The sequence below is a fragment of the Brienomyrus brachyistius genome, chromosome 23 (assembly GCF_023856365.1).
Source record: "Brienomyrus brachyistius isolate T26 chromosome 23, BBRACH_0.4, whole genome shotgun sequence".
Lineage (NCBI taxonomy): Eukaryota > Metazoa > Chordata > Actinopteri > Osteoglossiformes > Mormyridae > Brienomyrus > Brienomyrus brachyistius.
In genome coordinates this window covers 16,606,094-16,629,122 of record NC_064555.1, presented here as the reverse complement: position 1 = coordinate 16,629,122, position 23,029 = coordinate 16,606,094, and the positions used below count along the sequence as shown (strand labels likewise).

The window sequence follows — 23,029 nt, the reverse complement described above, 5'->3', positions numbered from 1 at the left end:
AAATATTTACTTAAAATACCGCAATAACCGTAGTCTTAGCCGTAATATTTCGACTAAAGGTGCATTGCACGAAACCCTTCCCCGCTTTATTCATTGAAACAGCGCGCCATCTACTGTTTAACTTGGGGGCAGACGTTAACGATAAAGTTAAAACGGGCGGTTTTACAATAAGTAGGCATATTGGAATTTCACAACCCCCTGCTAAGTTTGATGCCATTTTAATAATATTCTTAATATGTGGGTACTGTTTGTTTTTTAAATAGTGGGAAAAAAACTAAAAATACAACTTCGGGTTATGTTGCGTATATAAATAGTTGGAAGAGACGAGTGCTGTTTTTTGGGTAAGCATCACAAATAAACCCAGTACACGTCGTTTAATCGTTTCGTTTAATGGAGTCTTCGCTACATGTAATTTAGGTGAGAATTTTTAAACAGCATAACCAAAGCGTGTTATATCGGTGAGATATATTTAAATACATTTGCACAATACCAATGAAAAGTTAATTATCCCATTTTGAAACTTGTATTAGTATTATGAAGTATAATAAAAGCAACGTCACGATTTATTTTAGGCCAAATTGAGATTTTTAATTCAGAATTTACTGATTAATAGCCCATATAACGAGGAAGGGGTTTTACCTGTGACCAATGCGTGATAACCAGGGAAATGTTCTCCATTTTCTTTATTAAAACAATTATTTTTGACCTTTGACACAATTAAAAACCTGAGCATTTCTTACAGAACTGTGGTACAACAACAGGTCTCTAGCACAGCACTGCATTATTTAACATAAAACAAATGAATGATCAGAATATGATATTTTTAATACGTGTATCTGATCAGTTGAGAGATGTAAAATGTGCTATCCCACAATCCTTAGCAAGTGCTCCAGTAAAACGGGAAAGTTCTCACCATTCCGAAGTTTATTCCAGGTGGAGAATAACGGCAGCTGTGTCCAATGTCTTCCCTCAGAGTCCTGCAGTCTAAGCATATTCATGAGCCACTGGGGTCCGACTCCGCCCCCAGCGTTAGTGCGAAGCCCACAGGTCTGTCAGATCCTCAGCGTCGGGGTCTGAGGGCTCCCAGTGTTTCCAGGGGCTGGATGTAGGGCTGGCTTTCCCTTGCTTTTCCACTTTTGGTTTCTTGTTTCTTTGCCTTGAGTGAGTTTACGTCTTCAGCGTCCAAGAGTGGACGGGGAGCGGCCGGCAGACTCGGTATGGAGGGACCCTTTGTGACTCTGAGGACCCTCATCCTTCTGCAAACTGTGTGTCTGATTCTGGCGCAAGTGGTGAGTGAGGCATCGGTGTGCCTGTGACGGCTGGTGGTCCGAGGAGGAGTGCGAGGTGACCGTGGGGTGGTGGGGAGGTAGTGATTTAGCACAGCTGGCTGCTGCTCAGAGCTGGGACACCCTTTGCCTCTGAGAGGGACCACTGAGGGCTTTGGGAGGACCTTCTCAAGAACCAGCGAGATCTCAATCGAAACCATTCAATGTGACTCCCGCTATAGTGCGTTCAGGTCCCGGGCTCTCAGTGATATATTTGGGTTTGGGATGTTGAATGAGAGTGAGCGGCTTTTTCGGTTGTATTTCTGGTGTTTGGGTTCAACTTTGTGATTCACTTTTTGGCGAATATAGGTCTTATATAGCTAATATTCAAAATGCAAAGGAAGTCCGGATCTAAATATTTGAGATGGTTGTGATTCATTTCTGTGCCTAGGGAAGTAAATAAGTTCACCATGTAAGCAGTGAAAACTATGTGTGGAAGGTGTGAGTAGGGAAAGAGGGAATGGAGAGAGAGAGAGACACACACAGGGCTCTGTGTTTGATTCTTTTAGCTGGTCACTGTAAAAGTAGAGTCCACTGAGGAGAGGGCGCCATTAGCTGCACTGAACCTGCCACTGTCAATGGGGGGGGGGGGGTTAAAGTATAAGGCCATAACTGGAGCTCTGTTCACCATGTTAAACACTCAGGCTATGGGGAAAAGTGAGTGTTGTCATCTTCCTTTGATGGAGAGTTCTACCACACTGGTTCATTTGCAAGGTCTGTTCATATAAGATGAAATTTCTTCAGAAGGTCTCAGAGTTCATGAGCACATCTTGCGCCGCATCAATGGCAGAATTAAATTTCGGTGTCTGCCCCGGAGCCCTCGCTGGGAATTCGCACCCTGCAGCCTGGAGCTAATGCCTTTTTCTCTAGGTGCTGTTAGCAAACAGCCGTCAAGCACACAAGCAAAGATAGCAGATCAGTGCGAAAAGGGAACTGGACTCTACCTATCTGCGTTCATGATCCCATTTGCAGTTCTAAATCTGCAAGCAAATGAGGAAATAAAATGATAGATTTTCAAATTTTAATTTTGGAATGAATATTTTCAAATTTAAATTTTAAGTAGTTGAGTTGTAATGAACTGAATTAGGTATACCTCATGCCGTAAAATAGGTCTGTTAAGCAGTATTATTAAATAAAAAAATCGAATTATTACATGCCAGTGGCTGTATTTCATTGCAGACCAGTCCACCAGGACGGCTGGGTCCTCTTGGCCCGCCAGGACCCGCAGGAACCCCTGGATCTGATGGTATCGACGTGAGTACTGGAGTTATTTTGCCGCATCGGTTTGCTGAGAGCGGTGTACAAAGACAGCCATTGTACATTACGTGATTCGAAGCGAGCGCTCTACCGCAGCACTGCAGTCATGCCACCAGAGGGCGCCCGAAACGAAAACATTGCAGTACAAAAAGAGCACTGTGCTCCGGTATTGAATATTCTTTGCAAAGTTCTCTTCCTTTTGGAAACGATCTTGCATTAGGTTGAGAAATGTGATAAGCTTGATGTGCTATCAAATATCGCCACGTATTTTTAAACTTTGGGAACAGATTTACATTTATCGATTCATTCAGTGCCATAAAAGCACAATTTACTGCTATCCAGGTGTGAAGAAAGATTCAGTGACGTTATTTTGTTTTGTAAAGACGTGAAACTAATAGATGCAATTCAAGTCTATAAGGGCATAACAACTAAAATAAATATTCATAATAGATAAATTCGTAATAAATTTCCATAAATTTCATGTGTATTTTAAATACCATAAAACTGGCTCAGTTAGCTATGACAGTTAAATATAATTATAAACATGCACACATATAGTACATATTTACATTCCATTCCTTCCATCCATCCATACATACATCCAGCTGCCTGTCCTGGTTAGAATGACCGGTCTATCCCAGGCTGCACAGGGTATGAGGCTGAGGTACACCCTGAATGAAATACCAGTGAGAATGTCACAGTTGTCCTCTTAAAAACGAGGTAAAATCACACAGGTGTGTCCCGTGAAGTTTAGCGCCATCCAGTGGTTGCAAAATGTAACTGAATTTTAATTGTCTCTCTGCAAGGTTAAGACCAGCAGTACAGGGCTCAGTAAAGTTTGTGAATTGTGTTTCTGAATAACCCTGTATGCTCCCTCTGTCTCTTTGCCACGCTCTAGGGAGAGAAAGGACCCCCAGGTCCCCCCGGCCCAGTAGTAAGTACCATCCCTGCAGCGAAGAGGCTTAAGCACAGAAGGAGTAACTGCATAGAGCGTGTTTCGTGAATAATTACCTGTCTGTTATCATTTTTAGGGTGCGAAGGGGGAACCAGGAGAGCCAGGGCGGGATGGCTCTCCAGGAGAGAATGGAATCGATGTGAGTCCCGCTGTGGGGATTTTGGCGTTTTACGAGAACCTCTTTAGGTGCTGCTAGAAGGTCAAAGGTCACAATCCACTTTAGTGACGATGCAGTCTAAGGGGCACCAAGTCGTAGTTTCAGGTAATAAATACCACATTGTGGGGACCCTGGAAGAATGAAAATTCTAGGGCTCCAGTGTATAAACGGCTGATATATGGAGAGAGTACAAGGTTTCCCAAATGAGTATTTATAATGTTTTACGAGTTCTGCTGTAGGGAAAGGACAGTCAGGATACCTCCTGCTGTGTCTTAGTCACATGAAAGGTTAAAACCCCCAACTCAGCAGGGATTTGTAAACTAATCCAACCAGGAATTTCAATCCCAGCCTCTTCTCATCGCACTGAAATGTCAACACGTGTTAAGGGGCTGTTGGCCTCCCAGAGAGCAGAACTCCTTCCTAATGATGCCAAAGTTTCCCTGCAACTTACGCTAACCAGGTATATTCTAAGAAATCATAGTTTGTCAGCTTTTAGATCCCTGGTGTTACTGAGGATCATTGAGCAATTTGTACAGTAGCTTACAAAACAGGGGCAGAAAGAATTAACAATGAACGTTGGTGGCTGATCTGTATGGAAGTCCCACCTCACGCAAGGGTGGCGAGAACCCAGACAGCCTTATTTACCTCAATGGACCCAAAAATGAATCATCAGTTAAGCATAAAACATAGAGAACAAGGCACTTGGAAAAATCTATGTGAGATAGTACCTTTGTGATGGGACTGCTGTGCAAAATTCCCGGGTGGGATAAAACGACCTCAACCGGGCTCCCATGTTGCAAATCTTCTCCCACCTGGTCCTTCTCCTGCTCCCCTCCCGTGATCCCAGCAATGGGCTTGGTGAAGTTTAGCACTTCTATCTCTTTGTTCCAGGGTCTGATTGGACCAAAGGGAGAACGAGGGCCAATTGGGAACCCTGGTCCCAAGGCAAGACCCCCTCTTTCACCAACCAGCCAATGACGCAGCAGCATGCACATTTTGTCAAAAATCAGTGTCTGCCGTCATAAGATATTCTGCTACTTACCTGCATTTCTGGAAGCATCTCCGACATGATCTACCTCCTTCACTAAAACCCAGTTACACATAGACCAAATGCCACGTACCTTCCACAAACCGTTATACTGTCTAGCCTTAACGTACACAAATCAGAACCAAATCTAACCCGTCCTGTGGTTCTTCCAGGGCCAACCGGGGCCTCTAGGCAGACCTGGACCACCGGTAAGTACAGCTATTTCTCTGTGCCAAGTGATTAGTCCATCAACATCAGGCAGTGTGATGTTTAATAGACACCAAACAGCATTCTGTGAGGAGATATTAAGATGATCTATTCAATGGGACTGTCAGGACTGTCAAACTCACCTTTACTTTTAGGTCCCAAAATGAAAATAGGAATTATATATCTTTCATAATACACAAGCAACTAAACGTGCTTCTGTCAAGAATCTTATCTCACCCGAATGCTTTCCTAGGTTTATTATTTGAAGAGCAGACATTTATATACAACAAAGTAAGATAAAATAAAATAGACAGACAGCTGAGGCCACCAGCTGACTTTTAGAAACCTCATCCCTTATTAACGGTATATTTTAAGCATGTTCTCTGCAATATCCTCTTATTGCCTCACCCATTATGGAACAGGAGTTTTACAAAACTTATCTGCCATAATAAGTATAGTATAAGAGTAGTAATGAGTACAACAGTGGGTCAGTGAACCGTCGCTTCACTGTGAACCAGTGCTTCACTGTTAATCTAACTGTGTTATTCTTGTTATTCATGTAGGGCCTGGACTCCTCGGACTGCCTGTGAGTATAGCCAGACTGAAGATCCAGTGTGTTCCAAAACCTATCACAGTCACTGCTGCCTTGACTGTAAAACACTGCAAATTGAGGAAGAACTTCACCTGAACCTACCAGTCATTGCAGAGTCGCCCAAGAATAAATGCTAGCCTTTCCAAACCCTGGGATTCCTGTGAGGATGTCTCAGTTTTCCTCTAAAAATGAGATAAAAACAGACATGTCATGAAGTTTAGCTCCATCCAGTGGTTGTGAAATGTAAATGAAATTTAATTGTCTATCTGCAAAGTGAGGATCAGCCATACAGGGCCCAGTAAAGTGTTGTGGTGTTTGTAACCATACCAGGACTCATCGGGAAGCTCCCTAAGGTCAAATTGTCCGATCGGAGTTAGTTTGGTGCAGTACATTTTAAAAGTTGTCATAACGTACCTTACATGGCTTTTCCATAGAGACAATTACAAAAAAATGGGGAACACTGTGCTTAATAACACTGCTAGTGTTATATGCAGAATGTCCCCTTCATTTCCTGTAAGGAGTATTTTGCTTTCAGAAGCGTATTTGCTGGATCTAACGGCATGTTATCTTCTCCTCTGTCTCTGCATCTCTCCCCCTTCTGATATTACCAGGGACTGCCTGGTCCAATTGGTCTGCCAGGTGTAATGGGAAAAGCAGGCATCAAGGTATTAGCTGGGTTATCACCATGGTTACCGAGCCTGTTCTGCAAGGCGTGTGTGCCGGTGTGTGTGTATAATATTGGTCCTCTTCTTCCTGCTCTTCCACTCCTAATTAGGGCCTCATGGGTCCACCCGGGTCTCCAGGATTACCAGGAGCCCCAGGCAAACCAGTAAGCTCACTCGGTGACAGACCAGTAAAACCCCTGTAACCTCTACCTTTTTCCCCTGTCAGTGATGAGTTAACGCTTCCAAAGAAATATGCATTCAGGGGTATGTGAAAAGAATATAGGAGATGGCAGAGATACTGGACACTTGGACTGCAGGTGTCTTGGTTTTTTTAAGATAAGCTGTATGAGGTGAATCGTTTAGCTGCATAACCGGAGGAGCGCGAGTGCAGAGTGGAAGCTGGTGAGCTACAGAATGGTGCAGAATGTGATCGACCGCAGGACCGCGAACCGGTGAAATGTGGAGAATGAAAAGGCAGTTCATCGCAAAATGCTGCTGGGCAGTAGAGGGGCGACTGATGAGCGCTTCTCAAGGCCAGACGAGCATGTGGCACGGGAGACGGTCGGGGAGCAGGTGCCTTCTGCGGGCTGTGGGAAGATAAACAGTACAGGCACTCCTCTACTTACGAATGAGTCACATTCCGAACAGCCGGTCATAACTTGAAATGATCGTATTTTGTTATTCAACATTATTTTAAGGGTATACGCAAGTGCAAAGAACTAGGATGCTGGGAGTTCGCACGCTACGCTGCTGCGCGGCGGGAGTAGCGGCCAGAAGTTGTACTGGGCGGAACTGGTGTGCAGAAAAAAAATTGATGTTGCGGACAGGAAACAGGAGCCCAACGAACACAATTTGGACTTACAGTCCTCTTCGTTCGTATGTCTGAAAGTTCGTAAGTTGAAAGTTCATAAGTAGAGGAGCGTCTGTACAGAGAGGAAACATGAAAAACCAAAGAGGTTTTTTTGGTGGGGGTGGAGAATAACCAGCATCAGACACAACAATCACAAGATTGACTGGGGTGAGTAAGAAACATATTTAAAGTGCCAGTCAAATGAGAAACGGGGCAAATGAATCCACACAATAGTTCTGCACCCCTGACTCTCCCCATCTCTGATGTAATATTTTGGAGAAAAGTTACAACAGCTGCTTATTGACTGGAATCACATATACTGTCACATCTGCAGTTACGACCCGTAAGTCACACGCTGTTTGACAGCTTCATCAAGTAAATGCCTCCTAAGAAAGTTAGTCACTCACACCGAAGCTGGGGTTTGCTCCATGCGTGAAGCTCACAGACCAGAAGGTTGACGTGCATCTCCAACCTTTATTCTGTAACTCCACCTGTCTGCAGGAGGTTGGGCTGCTAAGAGCAATAGTTGCCCCAAAATGTAGTTATTCTCCATCTCCAGCCTCAGTGAAATACATATTCATGAGCTAGCTGAGTGAAGAAAGGCTTTTGGCTGAGTAATGTTTGTAGCGTGCTCACATTTCTCTGCCCAGCTACCATAGCGCAGCTAGCGCATTAGCGGCTTAGCTTAGCCATTAGCACTGTTAGCAGCCGGTTGGTTGGGAGTCCTTTCAGGTTGAATGATGTCAGTGTGTCTCCTTTTTTCATTCACTCTTTCCCCTTTTCTCCAGGGCCGTCCAGGAAAGTTCACAGGAGAGGAAGGAAGTGCAGACTTCCAGGTAAGATCTGCTTTCCCATTCAGACTCTTCCTCCTCCTCCTCCTCTTCACCCCAAACCTGTTTCCACTCGTACAATAACCGTCTAAATGTAAGTGATCAGCAGACAGACAGACAGGAGGGCATGCAGACAGACAGGAAGGCATGCAGACAGACAGGAGGGCATGCAGACAGACAGGAGGGCATGCAGACAGACAGGAGGGCATGCAGACAGGAACACATGCAGACAGAAAGGCATGCAGATAGGTAGGAGGGCATGCAGACAGACAGTAGGGCATGCAGACAGGTAGGAGGGCATGCATACAGGTAGGAGGGCATGCAGACAGACAGTAGGGCATGCAGACAGACAGTAGGGCATGCAGACAGGTAGGAGGGCATGCAGACAGACAGTAGGGCATGCAGACAGGTAGGAGGGCATGCAGACAGACAGGAGGGCATGCAGACAGACAGGAAGGCATGCAGACAGACAGGAAGGCATGCAGACAGACAGGAAGGCATACAGACAGACAGACAGGAACACATGCAGACAGAAAGGCATGCAGATAGGTAGGAGGGCATGCAGACAGACAGTAGGGCATGCAGACAGGTAGGAGGGCATGCATACAGGTAGGAGGGCATGCAGACAGACAGTAGGGCATGCAGACAGACAGTAGGGCATGCAGACAGACAGTAGGGCATGCAGACCGACAAACACATACCATGATAAATTCTGTTCAGGATCAGAAGTGCCTTTCCATCAAACTCCCTCTCTTTCTCTTTTTTCTCTTTCTTTTCTTCACTTCCTTTAATTTTTAGAAATTTACTGCACTGATTTTCACTACTGACCACAATTAAATCTATTTTAATTTTATTTCTGTTTTTAATTATTCTTAATTTATTTTCTACTTCTACTTTTTTCACCAGTGCTGCCAAGACAAATTCCTAGTACATGTAGGCAGCCAGCCAGCAAATTCTGTCTTTTCCTAAATTCAGTTCACTTTAGTATGATTAGTATGTGCTGTTTATGTCTGGTGGATGGATCTGGACCAGTTTTCCTTTCCCTTCCAGTGTCCCACAAACTGTCCAGCAGGGCTGAAGGGACCCCAGGGTCTTCAGGGAGTGAAGGTTAGAAGAAATCACGAGACAGAGCTTGTGGAGAATCTCCAAATGGTCTCTACGTTGATGGAATGGTTGGCCAGTAATTCGATGGTATTCTCCCCCCCAGGGACATAAGGGTCGTGCTGGGATGCTGGGTGATTCCGGGAGCATTGGAAGGCAGGTATGTGCAGGAGCAGTTTGCTGGTCCACAGCACCATCAAAACACCCTCTCATATAGGACATCTATCAGCTTCTCATGTACAAGGTGTTCTCCTGAACAAGAACTCCAAGCAGCATCACAGCTGATGGTCTTGGCTGCGATACTTACCCTGAACACGAACGACGTGGGGTTTAATACGTAGATTTTCAAGCAGTTCAGACAGTAAGACAAAATCAGGTAGCTTTTGAAGGGTGGAAGGACCGCAGATAAGATGGTGGTTAAAGAGGATGGTCGGGATTAGCTGTCTTTGGATAAAACGCAGCGTTTTAGCATCTGACAGATGAGAAAGGAAAGTGTGCTTCAAGACCAGAGTGGTGATGACCTACCTTGGGGATTGATGAAAAATTATGCGCATTTAGGTGGTCTGTAGGTGATCCGTCTGACACTCACTACACCGTGGGATGATGATCCTGACCAGTGGAGCTGGATTAGTGATAACGATGCCTCCTGAGTAGTGATTGGCACTAATCTAGCTGCGATTAGTCAGTCCTGGCTCAAGCAGAACACAGATGACAGATGAAAGGCGTCCTACAGGGAATGGCATGGCTGGCGAAGCCAGGTGAATTAATCCAAGTTAATGAGCGCCTGGAGGACACAGAAGCTGTGATGTAACGTGTCAGCTGGCCCACGTTGCAGCGCCACTCAATTGCAATCAAGGAACGTCAAAGCCAGCAATTTAAACATCTACCGAACGACATTTTAACTAGTCCATGACTGTGTGTTATCATTTAACCCCACTGAATATCTCACATGTAGGAAAAAGAAGCACAATACACATACTGATTGTCAGTCGCAAGCTAGCAATGAAACAAAAATGATATAGACGTCTCCAGAATTCTGATTGGTCTCTTGAGAGCCTGAATAAAATTGCCCCCAGGCTGGTATTAGGTTATTCTGAAACAAACCCATCCAATACCGTATTCACTGGAGTACCCGCCCATTTAGGGATGTTTAAATATTCCAGAGCAGGCTTTGAAGCCACACATCAGTAGGCCTTGGGCCCCAGCTGATCACATTCAATGACATTTTAGACAGGCTTCTCAGCCTGGGTCGTGTCTGTCGCTCAGCGTGAAGACACAGTCCATCAGAACCAACACGGAGTCGTGCTGTTATATGTGCAACACGATAACTGCGTGGGATCGTGTTCTCCTTGCGTGCTGAATATATTCTCTGAGTCAGTTGCTGCAAAGAGTGACGTGGCTGACATTTCTGGCTGTTACTGTGGCATCAGCCTGTATTTGCTGAAAGCATTTCAGCGTTGTCCATAAATCAGATAACTCCATCTTCATCATCAACACCACCCCCAGCTTCATACCACTTCTCTTAGTTCTCTTTAATGTCGAGGCAGCGTGTAGAGCAGGTCAGCCTTGACCTTTGCAGCTCCTCTTGGGTACCTTGGAGCATTCCCAAGAAATCTGGGAGATGTAATCCCTCGAGAGGGTTCAGTGTCTTCTCCGGGTGTCCCTCCTATGGGACGTTCTCCAAACTCCTCACCCTGTCATGGAGAGTGAGCGCCGCAGTCATGCAGAGAAATCTCATTACCGTTATTTGTGTCATTTCTTACAGTCGTTGCCCACAGCTGGTAACCTTAGGTGAGGATAAAGATGCAGCCTGACCAGTGAACTATGATCCTTGTCTGACTCCTTAATTCCCATTTACCATGGAGCTGCTGAGTGCCTAAAAAAACACAGCCACTAAACTGCTCTGCATCTCAGTCTCATGTTCCATCTCACCATCTCTAATGAACAGGTTCCAAAGATGGCTAAGCTCCTTCACTAAGGATAGACGCACCATCTCTTGTACTTGCAAAGGGGCAATCGATTCTTTCCCAAGAGAGACCCATGACCTTGGGTTTGGAGGTGATGATTCTCACCCCCTGTAGCTTCACACTCATAAGATATATCAGGGGTTTCTTGGAGGTCCTGGAGGGGTCGGGCCAAGAGTGTATCAAGGCTCTCACCTCTACACCTACCCATACAGAACATCCTGCCAGCCCTGGCAATGCCTTGATGTTCTGTCCATGAAAACCACAAAGGCCCTAACCCTCAATGACTTTCACTTTGGTATGTGTTACACAATCTAACCGCAATCAGTTGTACATAACGTTAAACGGCGCAGATGAGAATACTCTGACCAAAATAAACAGGTTAGTTCATTCGACATGTTCCATATAAGTGCTTCAGTGCTTGAAGATGTTTTTAGAGATGAAGCAGACGTGATCAGGGCCAGAGAACGTTCCCCACGCTGAACGGAGCACTGCCGTTCTTGCTGGCATGTCTCTCCTTACTCTCCTCTCTTCTCCTCTTTGCAGGGAATCAAGGGCGATGGGGGAATCTCTGGAGAGCAAGGAATCCCTGGACCTCCGGTGCTCTATTTATTCCTGTTGGGTTGGGCAGTTCTTTAGCTTTATTCTCAGGGGCATTGTTAGGGCATGACGTGTTGAGCGATAACCTGGGAACTGAGCACAGGGGTAACGGCAGCTTCTGACGGTCTCTTTCCATGTCCTTGCAGGGTCCGATGGGGCTCAGAGGTTACCCCGGAATGGTTGGACCCAAAGGGGAAACTGTAAGTACACCGGAGAACGGATTAAAGAGAGCAGACACATTCGTAACCATGTTGGCTCATTTGAATCTGTGTCGTTAGCATCAGCGCATACGGAAAAGAAATGCAAACATCAGATGTTATCGAGGAGGATACGGCGGTTTGCGTCCGTTGCGGTCCGTCTGTAGTAGACGATCCTGAAGTTTGATCTGTCTTACAAGGTGCAACAGAATGCCAGCATGCAAGAGTTATTAACAAATTAAGCAACCTGTAATCTGCTAAATCACAGCAATTAGCATGCCACTGTGTTTAGCATCTTCACACATTTGTGTGTTTACATTGCTGTAATCACCTTTTAGAGATAAGTGTATTGAGAGAAATGAAGTGGAGGTACAAAACGTCAAGACAGTCTCACGCGTGCTTAATTTCACACCAACCAATCAGCCATCTGTTTTGCTCTTATGTTTTTTCATAATTAGCAGAAAATTATGTTTTTTTTTGTTTTTTTTTATCCCCCTTGCCCAGTTTTGGTTTCAGACTTGCTGGATATATGTCGTTGGTTGTTCTTTCTGATTAGGGTCCTCAAGGATACAAGGGCATTGCAGGACCTGTTGGCATTCATGGTCTACCGGTGAGAGCAAGTTATTCTATCTTGCATATATGAATACATTTTATAGTTAATATAAGTTCAAACTAATTGACAGTGGAATCTATTTCTGTCTCAGACACTTTAAAGAAAAATTATGTCTGTAAATACAAGACTTTTACAAAATTGGTTTGGCATTGTTTGAATATATTGTTAGTGACTGGATGCTGGCCTGTGCACTGGGTGTACTGTCTACTGTCCTGCGCCAGCATTCTATTTGATTGAAGACACTTTTGATTTCTTCCTCTGGTAGGGTGAGGAAGGACCCCGGGGCCCACCAGGAAGCCCTGGTGAGAAGGGAGACTTGGTAAGTGCTCATCTATTGGTCTGTTTGACCCAGCTGATTGACTGTCCAGCCAATGACAACAGCCCTTAGGACAGGCAAAGCAAAGGAAGCTATCCCTGTAATTGGCTCTTGTCTAGATATCGATATAGAGATTGTACCGAACAGAGTACGATTACTGTCATGCATAGTTGGAGGTTTGTCAGCAAACTGCCAACTCTACCAAATCAAGCAAGGAGTAACAAGCAACTTTGCCCAAAAACATGACTGGACTTTATGCTACAGGATGCTTGAGTAAGCCATAAAGTAGCATGTTCCCATGTACAGAGACATGGAGTGACTTTTATACAGTAATCCAGCTCCTATTTCAGGACTCTGGTGGCTGTTGGCAGGGTATCGCTGTGATTGGATGGCACCTGATACTCATTTACTTTTATAATCAATGTCTACAGGGCGCACGTGGTATCAGGGGACCTCAGGGTGTCGTTGGCAAAAAGGGGGAGCACGTGAGTAAAAATATCTGGATAAAATCTAAAAATCTATACAGCTTGTTGGCATGTTCTCCTCTGTTATGTATGCTGGGTGAATAATGTCAGTATTAATATTAGCTAATGCTAATAGCTAATGCTAATGTCATCGCTGTCATTAAGGGTTTACCCGGCATTGATGGGAAGGATGGCACACCTGGTATTCCTGGAATGAAGGTAATCGACACTGGGCACAGCTGCCACAAAAAAGCACAGCTGAAACATTTTTACCTCGTCTTAGTCTTTTCAGAATGCTGTAGTTAGTGATGACCTTACTGCAATGTCACAGCAAAGATGAGGGAATGTTTAATTCGTCAGAGATCTGGAATAGAAGCGGCAGCGCGTAGGTGGGGGAATTAATCATCGTCTGCCATTATACTGCACGCTGATTTTCTCTCTTTGAATCCCCTCGTCTGGTTTATCTCTAGGGAAGCCAAGGACAAGCTGGCATGCCAGGACCTCCAGGCCCACAGGGGGCAGCGGTGAGTAATTCTCCAGATAATGCAGCAGTATTGTCTCCCGAGCCTGTGCCCGCAGCAGAGCTGATGTGGGAGTCACCTTGTCGTTGACGTGACGTTTTCTCCATCAGTACATATAGTCTTTCTCTGCTGCTTTGCACCACTTAAGAGTTACCATATAAGCTGTCTGGGCTTTTCACCAGCAAGACACTGTCACCCTTCCTACTTCTGAATTTAAACCTTCAAATATCTCTGTCACAATTAATCGTTTTTAAGCACTCTTCGTTTATGCATGCCAGGATAATGGACCGTATTAGGCATGCATACTGCATTCCAGGCACACTGCATAACGTCTGCACAAAGCACAAATAAATTACAGGCCTCAGAACTTCAAAACAGAATGATATGCAGGAGGCACGTAGCCATGCAGTAAAATAACTGGTCTGAGCCCCTTTGAAACTTATTTGGTACTGATCAGGCATGCAGGCAGGTATCAAACCTACAAACTCCAATGCCCCTTGAAACCTACTTGCACGGTTGCTGGACACCCCATAAAAATATTTCTGGGTACCGGCTTGATATCTAGGAAACCTCAAAAGTAGTGGAAATCATTTTGATCTACAGCTCTGTGCCCTTTAGGGATTACCGGGCAGCCCAGGAACTAAGGGAGGACTGGGGGCAAAGGTGAGGCCTTTTGATGTCATAACGAGGTGTTACACTTTATTACACTGTTTTGTTACTTTTACTCATCTATAATACCTATAATAGATCTATATATAAACAGAGATTACTTGTTGTTACTGCTTTCCTGATTTTCCTGGTTTACAGCAGTTCCATAGACTTACCTTTAATAATCAGTAATCCATTATCTACAGCACATGTTAATTGTCACAAAATCTATTCACTGTAGGGATAGATTGCAATGTGTAACAGCTGTAACTATCGAAAATGTAACGTGTTGGTGATTTTGTATGGAACGGCATCTGTGTTTAACAGAGACTTGCCCTCTCTCTGTTTCGGTGGTTAGGGTGAACCTGGACCTCGGGGTTTGGTGGGAATGACTGGCCCTCCTGGACCTCAGGTGGGTCGCCTTTGACAGTGAAACAGAGAACATTCAGGGACATTCAAGAACATCCACATGACGCAGCATAGTTATGTTACTAGTGCAGGGCAGCAGTGCTTAGTAGTTGAGGAACTGGCTTTTTGTGGCTGGCCCATCAGTTCGAAAGTATCTCCCAAAGCAATGGTCTCTAAACCACTCTCTCGAACCCTGTCCGCAGGGCGAGCCGGGCCGACCTGGAGAAGTAGGAATGGAGGGTGTTCCTGGCCCAAAGGTAAGTCTCAGCAGCCCAGAAACTTCCAAAATTCAGATGAGCAGTCTCTGCCCTGCCTGCTGACTGCCACAGCTTTGTTTCTCCGCAGGGGGACCGGGGCCAGAGAGGACCGGTGGGGCCTCAGGGCGTCGTCGGCCAGCCTGTAAGACATTGGGGGACGTTGCCGTCTTTATCTCATCTTCCTTTGTTGACATACAGTAACAGTGTAGTTGTGTTTCTTCGTGAGGATGAGGGGAGTCGAAAAACTAAATGTATAAATATTTATTAGATGCACCTAGCTAGTAATAGGTAGGATCCACTTTTCCCTCCAGATCTTCTACAACAGTAGACGAGCTGTGCATTCAAAGAATGTTGTTCTGAGCTGTTAGTTTTGCACTAAGTTTGGCCTTCTTGTTAGCTGTAATGTGATTGGCCATTCGCCTCTGACCTCTCCTTTGACAAGGTGTTTCTGCCTTCGGAACTGACATTGACAGGAGTTTTTGTTTTCAGAAGCACCCTTGAGATATTATACTGTGCAAAAATCACAGGAAGGTGGCTAAGATACTGAAGTCAACAAGGCAGGGACCAACAGTCAGCCCAACCAACAATATTCAAAATCACTCACCATCATACCATGCATTCTAACCATGCTAATGCCTAGCCAATCAGTAATCGGACATCTTGACCCTGTGTTTCTGGTTGGTGGTTTTAGTCATGGCCACGTGATTTGCTGCATGGACGAGCAGGCTGTTTGCATTAACGAGCTGGTGTACCTAATTAACTGTCCACTGAAGGTATTATGGCAAAGTGTTTGTTATAGGATTTTACAGAGTGGAGACACAGGAATGCCACCTGCAGGAACTATAGGGTCTGTTTGCAATATGATATCTTTTTGAGGACGTGGCTGCATGAGTAAGACCTGTATTTCGACTGTGTTTGGTTTTGAGGAGTGGGCTGAGATCACCATACACTTGGTCGCTCTTCATTGGCTCTCCCTATTACACAGGGCAGTAAGGGAGAGAGAGGACCAATGGGTGTACCTGGACCTCAAGGCCTCTCTGGGACCAAGGGCGACAAGGTGGGCATGTATCTCTTTGTCTTTGTGGATTCACAGAACACTGGTACTTCTTGGCCACATGGTGGCACTCTTTACACATAAAACTCTGTTCCATGGAAATGCTGGTGCCCTGGCAGAGCTCCAAGGTCTCCGGAGGCTGAGATTTAGTTGACAATTTGGATTCTAAATCCAGGTGTTATTTTGAGAATCTTTGTTATATAGCAAGAGTCCTACGTTACCTGCAAGTCGCTAACTTTGTAAAATTCCTGACTCGGGTGATACGCACTACATCACACAATTCCTGGAATTGTGAATTTCTGGAGTGACTGCCAGAAGCCTGACCTAACCCAGCTTATTTTTTACAGGGATTCCAAGGAAAAGTTGGAATGAAAGGAGATTTTGTAAGTGTGCCTCCACTTATCAGAACCCTTTACATTTTGGCTTTCCTGACATAATTGATATCATGGTCTCTTGCAGTAGGGGAAATATTTTTTATCATGGTATAGCTGGCACTCAGCTGGGAATTTCTGCCTGACAGGGTGATCCAGGTGTAGAGGGACTGGCGGGAGAGAAAGGAGAGAAGGTAAGAGGGTGGTGGGAGTCGGGGAAAGGTGGGTTTAAGATGCCAAAGTGGACTCCATCAGATAACGCTTCCAAGTGCCATTTTGAGTAAGCCCTACTGACAGACTCTGCAAGCTAATGGATCTTCGAAGGTCCTTAATGCAGAACGGCTTCCTCTTTGTGCATCGGCGGATCATAATTAAGCTCTCTGTGAATGTAATTTGACACTTTAAAAGCTTGTGCGAGTTTGCCATTCGATTAAATAGCTGTAAGTAGCGCAGTGTCTTTAAAACAGCCCAGGCTACGAAGTCCATATGCTTGTGATTTGTTGTCGCATAATAATAGAAGTGTTGCTCTATGCGACTGTGAGAGAGGAGTGTGACCAGAAGGTTATGGGATCTAAATCCAGATGGCACATTTTCCTGCAGTAGTTCTCAGAATTCACCAAGGTTGCCTTTAATTTATTTCTGGAATTTTGCTTTTGTTGCCAATAATCCTTTGTTGCTTTCCTCTGTTAGGGTTTGTCTGGAGAACCTGGACTGAAAGGACAGGTATAAAACACACTACACACACACACACTACAAACACACACACAGGCACACTACACACACACACACGCCAACATACACACACACAGACACACTACTAACACACACATACGTCAAACACACACACAGACACACTACACACACACACACACTACAAACACACACAGGCACACTACACACACACACACGCCAAACACACACACACACAGACACACTACTAACACACACATACGTCAAACACACAGACACACTACACACACACACATCAAACACACACACACACACACACACACATTACAAACACACAGACAGACAGACAGACAGACAGACAGACAGACACACACACACACACACACACACACTATACACACACACACACACACACACATTTGTATTCCTATCTTTCTGGGGATTCTCCAGTCATTTCTATGGGCAGAACCCTAATCCCAGCAATGTCAACCTTAACCTCTACCCAGCCCCTATCTTACTATCATAAGTAACCAAACAATTTTTGGTATTTTTAGTTTTTGATTACAATCACAGATTTTTATAACATTTTGGTTATCCTCGTGGGGACTGAAAAAATGTCCCCACAAGATAAAAGTTACAGTTTTTTATTACATTGTGGGGAAATCTGGTCCCCACGATGTAATAATTACAACCCCCCTACTCCACACTGACGCATTTAATTTTACATTATTGTACCTGAAGAGTAACTTTATGTTATACTATATTATGTCTAGAAAGCTTGGCAAACTTCGAACACTCATAAACAATGCCATCTATTCAGAGCTTACTGTTAAAAGTTTTACTATTAAAAGTTCTGAAGGTTCATTCTACTTTTATGTGAATGGATGATATGAGGTAGAACACCTTCGATTGATGCTCAGCTCCACTACTGAGATGAAATATTTTTAAACAGATAAACACAGACACAAAAATTGGAATTACAAATTAAACCACATAAATGAAGCAGCAAGCTTTTGCACGGCTTGGTAAACCCAAATCCTGCAGTGTCCCAATAAACAGGTTCCCTGTGTTGCGGGAACCACATGCTGAGGAACATCTCCCCCTGCTTCTCCTCACAGCAAGGAGTGAGGGGTGATCCCGGTCACAACGGCCCTACTGGAGACTCGGGCAAGCCTGGAGACAAGGGCCCCTCTGGGCTACCGGGGCCCCGGGGCCTCCATGGAGAGCGAGGAGTGCCAGGCATGCCAGGGAGGTCAGGAGTTCCTGTAAGTCGAACCCGACGCACAGTATAACACAGCAAAGCTCCTGTCAGCTCGCGGGAGTTTTACTTACACAAAAATATTCTGAGGACAGAAGGAAAAATGATTGGTTCAGAGAGATAACCAATCAGATTGTAGAGGAGGTGGGTCAAAGCACCATGAGGAGGCAGGACCAAGGCATCTGATTGGTTGGTGCCACCTTCTCTAGTTGCTTGGACCCACCTTATCTATAATCTGATTGGTTATCTGTCTAAACCAATAATTTTTCCTTCTGCCCTAAGAACATTTTTGTGCAAGTAAAACTCCCACGAGTGCGCGTGTCATCGTCGCGCAGAACGATACCATACAGCACCTTACAGTGCAGGGTAATGCAACACAGAAAGTATCATTCTATAGCACAGCATGACCCAGTACAGGGCAGGGCTGTGCCGTACGATACAACAAAACACAGCGGGAGCTAATTTTACAAAATGTCCGAGATCAAGAAACAAGACTGAAGGAGGAGATCCAGGGAAACACTGACAACACGACTGCAGCTCAACGAAAACAACAAAGACATGAATGTGGCAAAATATCGCAACACGACATGATCACACAGTATAACTGGGTGCTGAAAGATCATACAGGAGGGGGCTTGAGATTAGCTGTAGCCTTTACCTCTGCTGCTGGTGCTCCTGTCCACTCTGCCCTGCCTCTGCTGCCCGTCCAGGGCCGGGACACCACAGACCAGCACATCGTTGAGGTCGTGCTGAAGATGCTCCAGGGTGAGTGGCTGTTTTACTTTGAGATTCCTACTCTAACGTCCCATTTTACTGGGGCTGACTGAAAACCAAAAAGCTGGTATAAATCAAGAGATCGTTTGCCTACCCCCGGCTGGCCTTTTCCCATGACGCCTGGTTATCCTGATGCCCTTTTGGCTGGCAGAGCGACTGGCAGCGGTGGCTGTCAGTGCCAAGAGGGCAGTTCTAGGTGGAGCAGGCGTCATGGGCCCCCCGGGGCCTCCCGGCCCCCCAGGACCCCCCGGAGCACAGGGACCACACGGACACACAGGGTCTCGGGGCATCCCTGGAATTTTTGGCGCATCTGGACAGATCGGGAACACTGGCCCTAAAGGTATGTATGGGTTGTGTCGCTGGGGTACTGAGTCTTTGGCTGTGTCCCGATTCAGGGGCTGCATCTTTTTAAAACAGCGTTCAGGGACTAAATGCGTCACCGAAGTGCGTCCCATTTCGAAGGCTTCTCTAAATGCAGTCTAGGTATGCGTCCTTCCTTTGCAGAGTTGTGAAAGATCCACCCGATAGATCCTTCACAATCCAACATATCCCAAGATTCATGATTGTAAAGTGGGTGTGTCACGGCTAGAGTGACTCAAGGGTAGGGGGTGGGAACAACTGGTGACGCAAATAGGAAATTCGTAGGCCACACTGTCCCATCTGACAGCGCTTCCCCTTCGACCTTCGAAGAACACAGTCCCTCAATTCGGACACAGCCTTTGTCTCATCATGGTCTTTAAAGAATTCAGGCCAGAGCAGTTTTCTCAAAGTGCAGCTCAGGAACTTGCCATACGAGAGTAAGTGTGAATATAATGTAATTATGTAATTCTAGAGTGTAATTAGGCACGAATGTGAAAAAGGTAAAGTGTAGTTCAAACATTGACATTTCATTTCATATAGTCACATGGGAGGGTGAATGTAAACAGTCCTATTATAATGTATTACAGGTACATGTACAGTAGATATTTTTTAACTCATTATGTTTTAACACTTGAAGCGGTTGGGGGATGGATGAATGTGTGGATACTTTTTATAAAGAGTGACTTACAGATTACTCTGCATCTGAGTTGAGTAGAACATTAATATAGAAATGTGGGGTGAGTTACTGAGAATATATATCTCTTTATATCTGACAACCCACTTTAAAGGTGGGTGTCGGTTCTGATCCAGTTCACACATGAACACTAATCAGACATTTAGAAACGTACACCTTGAGGTGATCTTCTGAACATCACCGCATCATCACTTTCTGCTTGCTAAATTCATCATGACTCTGTCCTCCAGGAAAGCGGGGTATGAAAGGCGCTCCGGGAGACCCAGGTCGTCCTCACCCCGGCCAGCCTGGACCTCCTGGAATCCCAGGTGAGATCACATCTCCAGCTGGTGCCTGTAGTCTGGATGAGGGACAACTGTAAATGGCTTATAAAATCACTGGTCTTACAACCCACTCTATGTGTGTATTATATATAATAATAATAATAATAATACGTTATATTTATATATCACCTTTCACAATCCCAAGGTCGTGTTACAGGGAAGGGGGGGGGGGAGGAAATGACAGTATGGAACACTACAGCCCCCAGAAGTCCTTGCTGCTACAACCCTGGGTTGAAATGGCTACTTCAGCTATTTTTGAAGCCCAAAGAATAATGAAAGAGAACTAAAAATAATGAAACATCAATAATCTGAGGTCTGAAAAGTTTGCTGATTGGGGGGAAGGGGGCTATATTACCTGTCCAATTTTCCTGAGGCAGGGCCCCTGTTTTTCTGGCTGGGGCCCTTGATTTTGCCAGCCTGGGCCTCAGCCTGACCCTGGCGCCTTTAGCTTTGTGTCTTTGCTCCTCCCCACCACAGGTCCCCAGGGTGTCGACGGCGTGGCCCGCGATGGCAGGCCTGGTGAGCGGGGCCCCCAGGGCATTGCAGGTGTAGCAGGGCGACCCGGAAAGGTGGGCCCGCCGGGACTCCCCGGCTTCTGCGAGGCCGCAGCTTGCCTTGCAGCCTCGGCCTACACCTCCCCGCGTCTCCAGGAGCCGGGCACTATCAAGGGGCCCTCAAAATAAGCCCGCAGTGTTGGGGAGTCAGAGAATGAGAGAGACCTAGAGAGACTGGTGCACACACACGCCTTCCCTTCTATCGGCCATCATGGAGCGGTGAGAGGGGTCGTTCCTTTGTGATTGACGTTACACCCTCCAGTCTGAGTGGACAGCCACTTCCATTCGAAACCATCTAGTCTGTGATTGGACAGTCTGCACCTTTAGTCACTTCGGAACCACCAATCTCCCTGCTGCCGCCTATGCCCCTCCCCCTCTCCAGACACAGGAACATCCCCATTAACGCCCTTGACATTGCTGTGAACAGCCCTGGACTGACAGAAGAGAGATTTAAGGCGCTATACATATTTTTTTTGCATCTTCTGTTTCTCCTCCCACATCCTGGTCGCTTTAGATTCATCCAATCCATTTAAAAACAGAAAGATAAACATATTCCACATAAAAAAATTAAAAATAACCAATAAAATGTTGTAGTTATTACATTATATGTATTGTTAATTACCTCATGTGACGGCTTAATTTCAATGGTTTTCCTGTCTGTGCAGTTCAAAATCTCACTGCATCTGGGCCAGTTCGCTATTAAGAGTCACAGTCATAGGGTGCTCTTTTGGTTGGCTGGAACAAAATCATGGTTTGTATTACTACTTTCTGGACCTGAGATTTCCACTCCTGCTGTCCAGACAACTCAGTTCCCATGATTCCATGCTGTAAATCTTTGTAAATGTGTGTTTTCATTATAATAGGATGTTATAAGATCTAGTGTTTCATCCTGTGACTCCAACAAATCTACAATGATCAGCTTCCAGGATACCGTCAGCGTGTACGATTGAAAATAAGAAGGGAACCTGGTTATTTTCATTAACAGAAATGTATTTATTGTTTTGTTGGTTCAACTGTAAAGACATAGTATTTTTCCTGGTTGTTTCATGGAGCCAGAATTAATAAAGAGGAACCTTTTATAAAAGCGAAAGTTCTTCTCTATCGCCTGCGAATCTGAAATTGAATTGTCTCGTTTTGAATCTGTGGCTTGAACTGATTTTCTCCTCTTACCTTCCTCCCGTCTTGTCTGTGCAATAAAGTGCTCTTTGCACCTCCATAGTTGTTCACCGCTGGTGTGATGTTTCTAACCACCGCAAACCAATTTCGCAGAGATTACTTCTGTGCTGAGGGACTTCAGAAAAGACCTGCTAGCAGCAACATACATCCAGAGGACCTGGGTGATATATATATATATATATATATATAAAAAGACCGGCTCACCGTCACACACGTACATCTCGTCACGGAGGACTTCACTCGCAGGAGATGCTGTTCTTAGTAATTGGCAAAGCCTGTCACTCACTGAGTCGCAGATGTCTGACGTTCCATATTAAACCAGTCACATCAGCTAAAATCCAGAGGAGACAGCTGGCCGGCGTCTCTGCGAACTGGACCCTCCACAGCGACAGAGCAGGGCCAAGCAGAAGTAACTTCAGCACCACTGAAATGCAGTCCGTGTGGCTGAGGTTTGACTCTTCAAAAAGTACCACCATTTGCCTCACTTGCCAATTTCTTTTACAATCGATCAAGGCAGACTTATAAAATCACGGCTGGGAAATAAAGCAGAGAGACCATAAAAGTGTTCAATGTCGTCACTCAGCAGAAATGGAGTAACCTTACACAGTGCCCAGAAACACATTTTACTCCTTGGTACATATTTAAGTGTGGGTGTCTGAGCTGGTGTTTGGGACAACAGCTGCTTTTACTACATAGATGCAAGGGGGAGAGGCAGTTACTCTGGCTGCTATAGAAACGGCCAGGTTTACTCATGGCTCTTACTCAGAGAATATGTTTTTCAGAATAATGTGCCGGCCCTCAGTCACTTCAGGGACATCTGG

At 45.3% G+C, this 23,029-nt stretch overlaps 1 protein-coding gene across 2 annotated transcripts; it reads left to right on the top strand.

The window, feature by feature from the left end:
- Nucleotides 1-34: 34 nt before the first annotated feature.
- Nucleotides 35-22,246, top strand: col9a2 (procollagen, type IX, alpha 2). 2 transcript variants are annotated; one of them, XM_048993705.1, is made up of 34 exons: nucleotides 35-417; nucleotides 974-1,047; nucleotides 1,180-1,289; nucleotides 2,505-2,579; nucleotides 3,481-3,516; nucleotides 3,614-3,676; nucleotides 4,586-4,639; nucleotides 4,895-4,931; nucleotides 5,492-5,514; nucleotides 6,132-6,185; nucleotides 6,296-6,349; nucleotides 7,824-7,871; nucleotides 8,916-8,972; nucleotides 9,073-9,126; nucleotides 11,477-11,530; nucleotides 11,677-11,730; nucleotides 12,284-12,337; nucleotides 12,606-12,659; nucleotides 13,088-13,141; nucleotides 13,286-13,339; nucleotides 13,591-13,644; nucleotides 14,260-14,304; nucleotides 14,648-14,701; nucleotides 14,901-14,954; nucleotides 15,043-15,096; nucleotides 15,940-16,011; nucleotides 16,356-16,391; nucleotides 16,529-16,573; nucleotides 17,070-17,102; nucleotides 18,188-18,334; nucleotides 19,038-19,092; nucleotides 19,253-19,441; nucleotides 20,386-20,463; nucleotides 20,956-22,246. In XM_048993705.1, exons 3-34 carry the CDS (start codon nucleotides 1,218-1,220, stop codon nucleotides 21,159-21,161), a joined length of 2,073 nt encoding a protein of 690 aa, XP_048849662.1. In that variant the 5' UTR covers nucleotides 35-417; nucleotides 974-1,047; nucleotides 1,180-1,217; the 3' UTR covers nucleotides 21,162-22,246. The 2 variants fall into 2 exon arrangements, with proteins under 2 accessions (XP_048849662.1, XP_048849660.1); XM_048993703.1 differs by having other exon boundaries at nucleotides 35-341; nucleotides 974-1,289.
- Nucleotides 22,247-23,029: the final 783 nt, after the last annotated feature.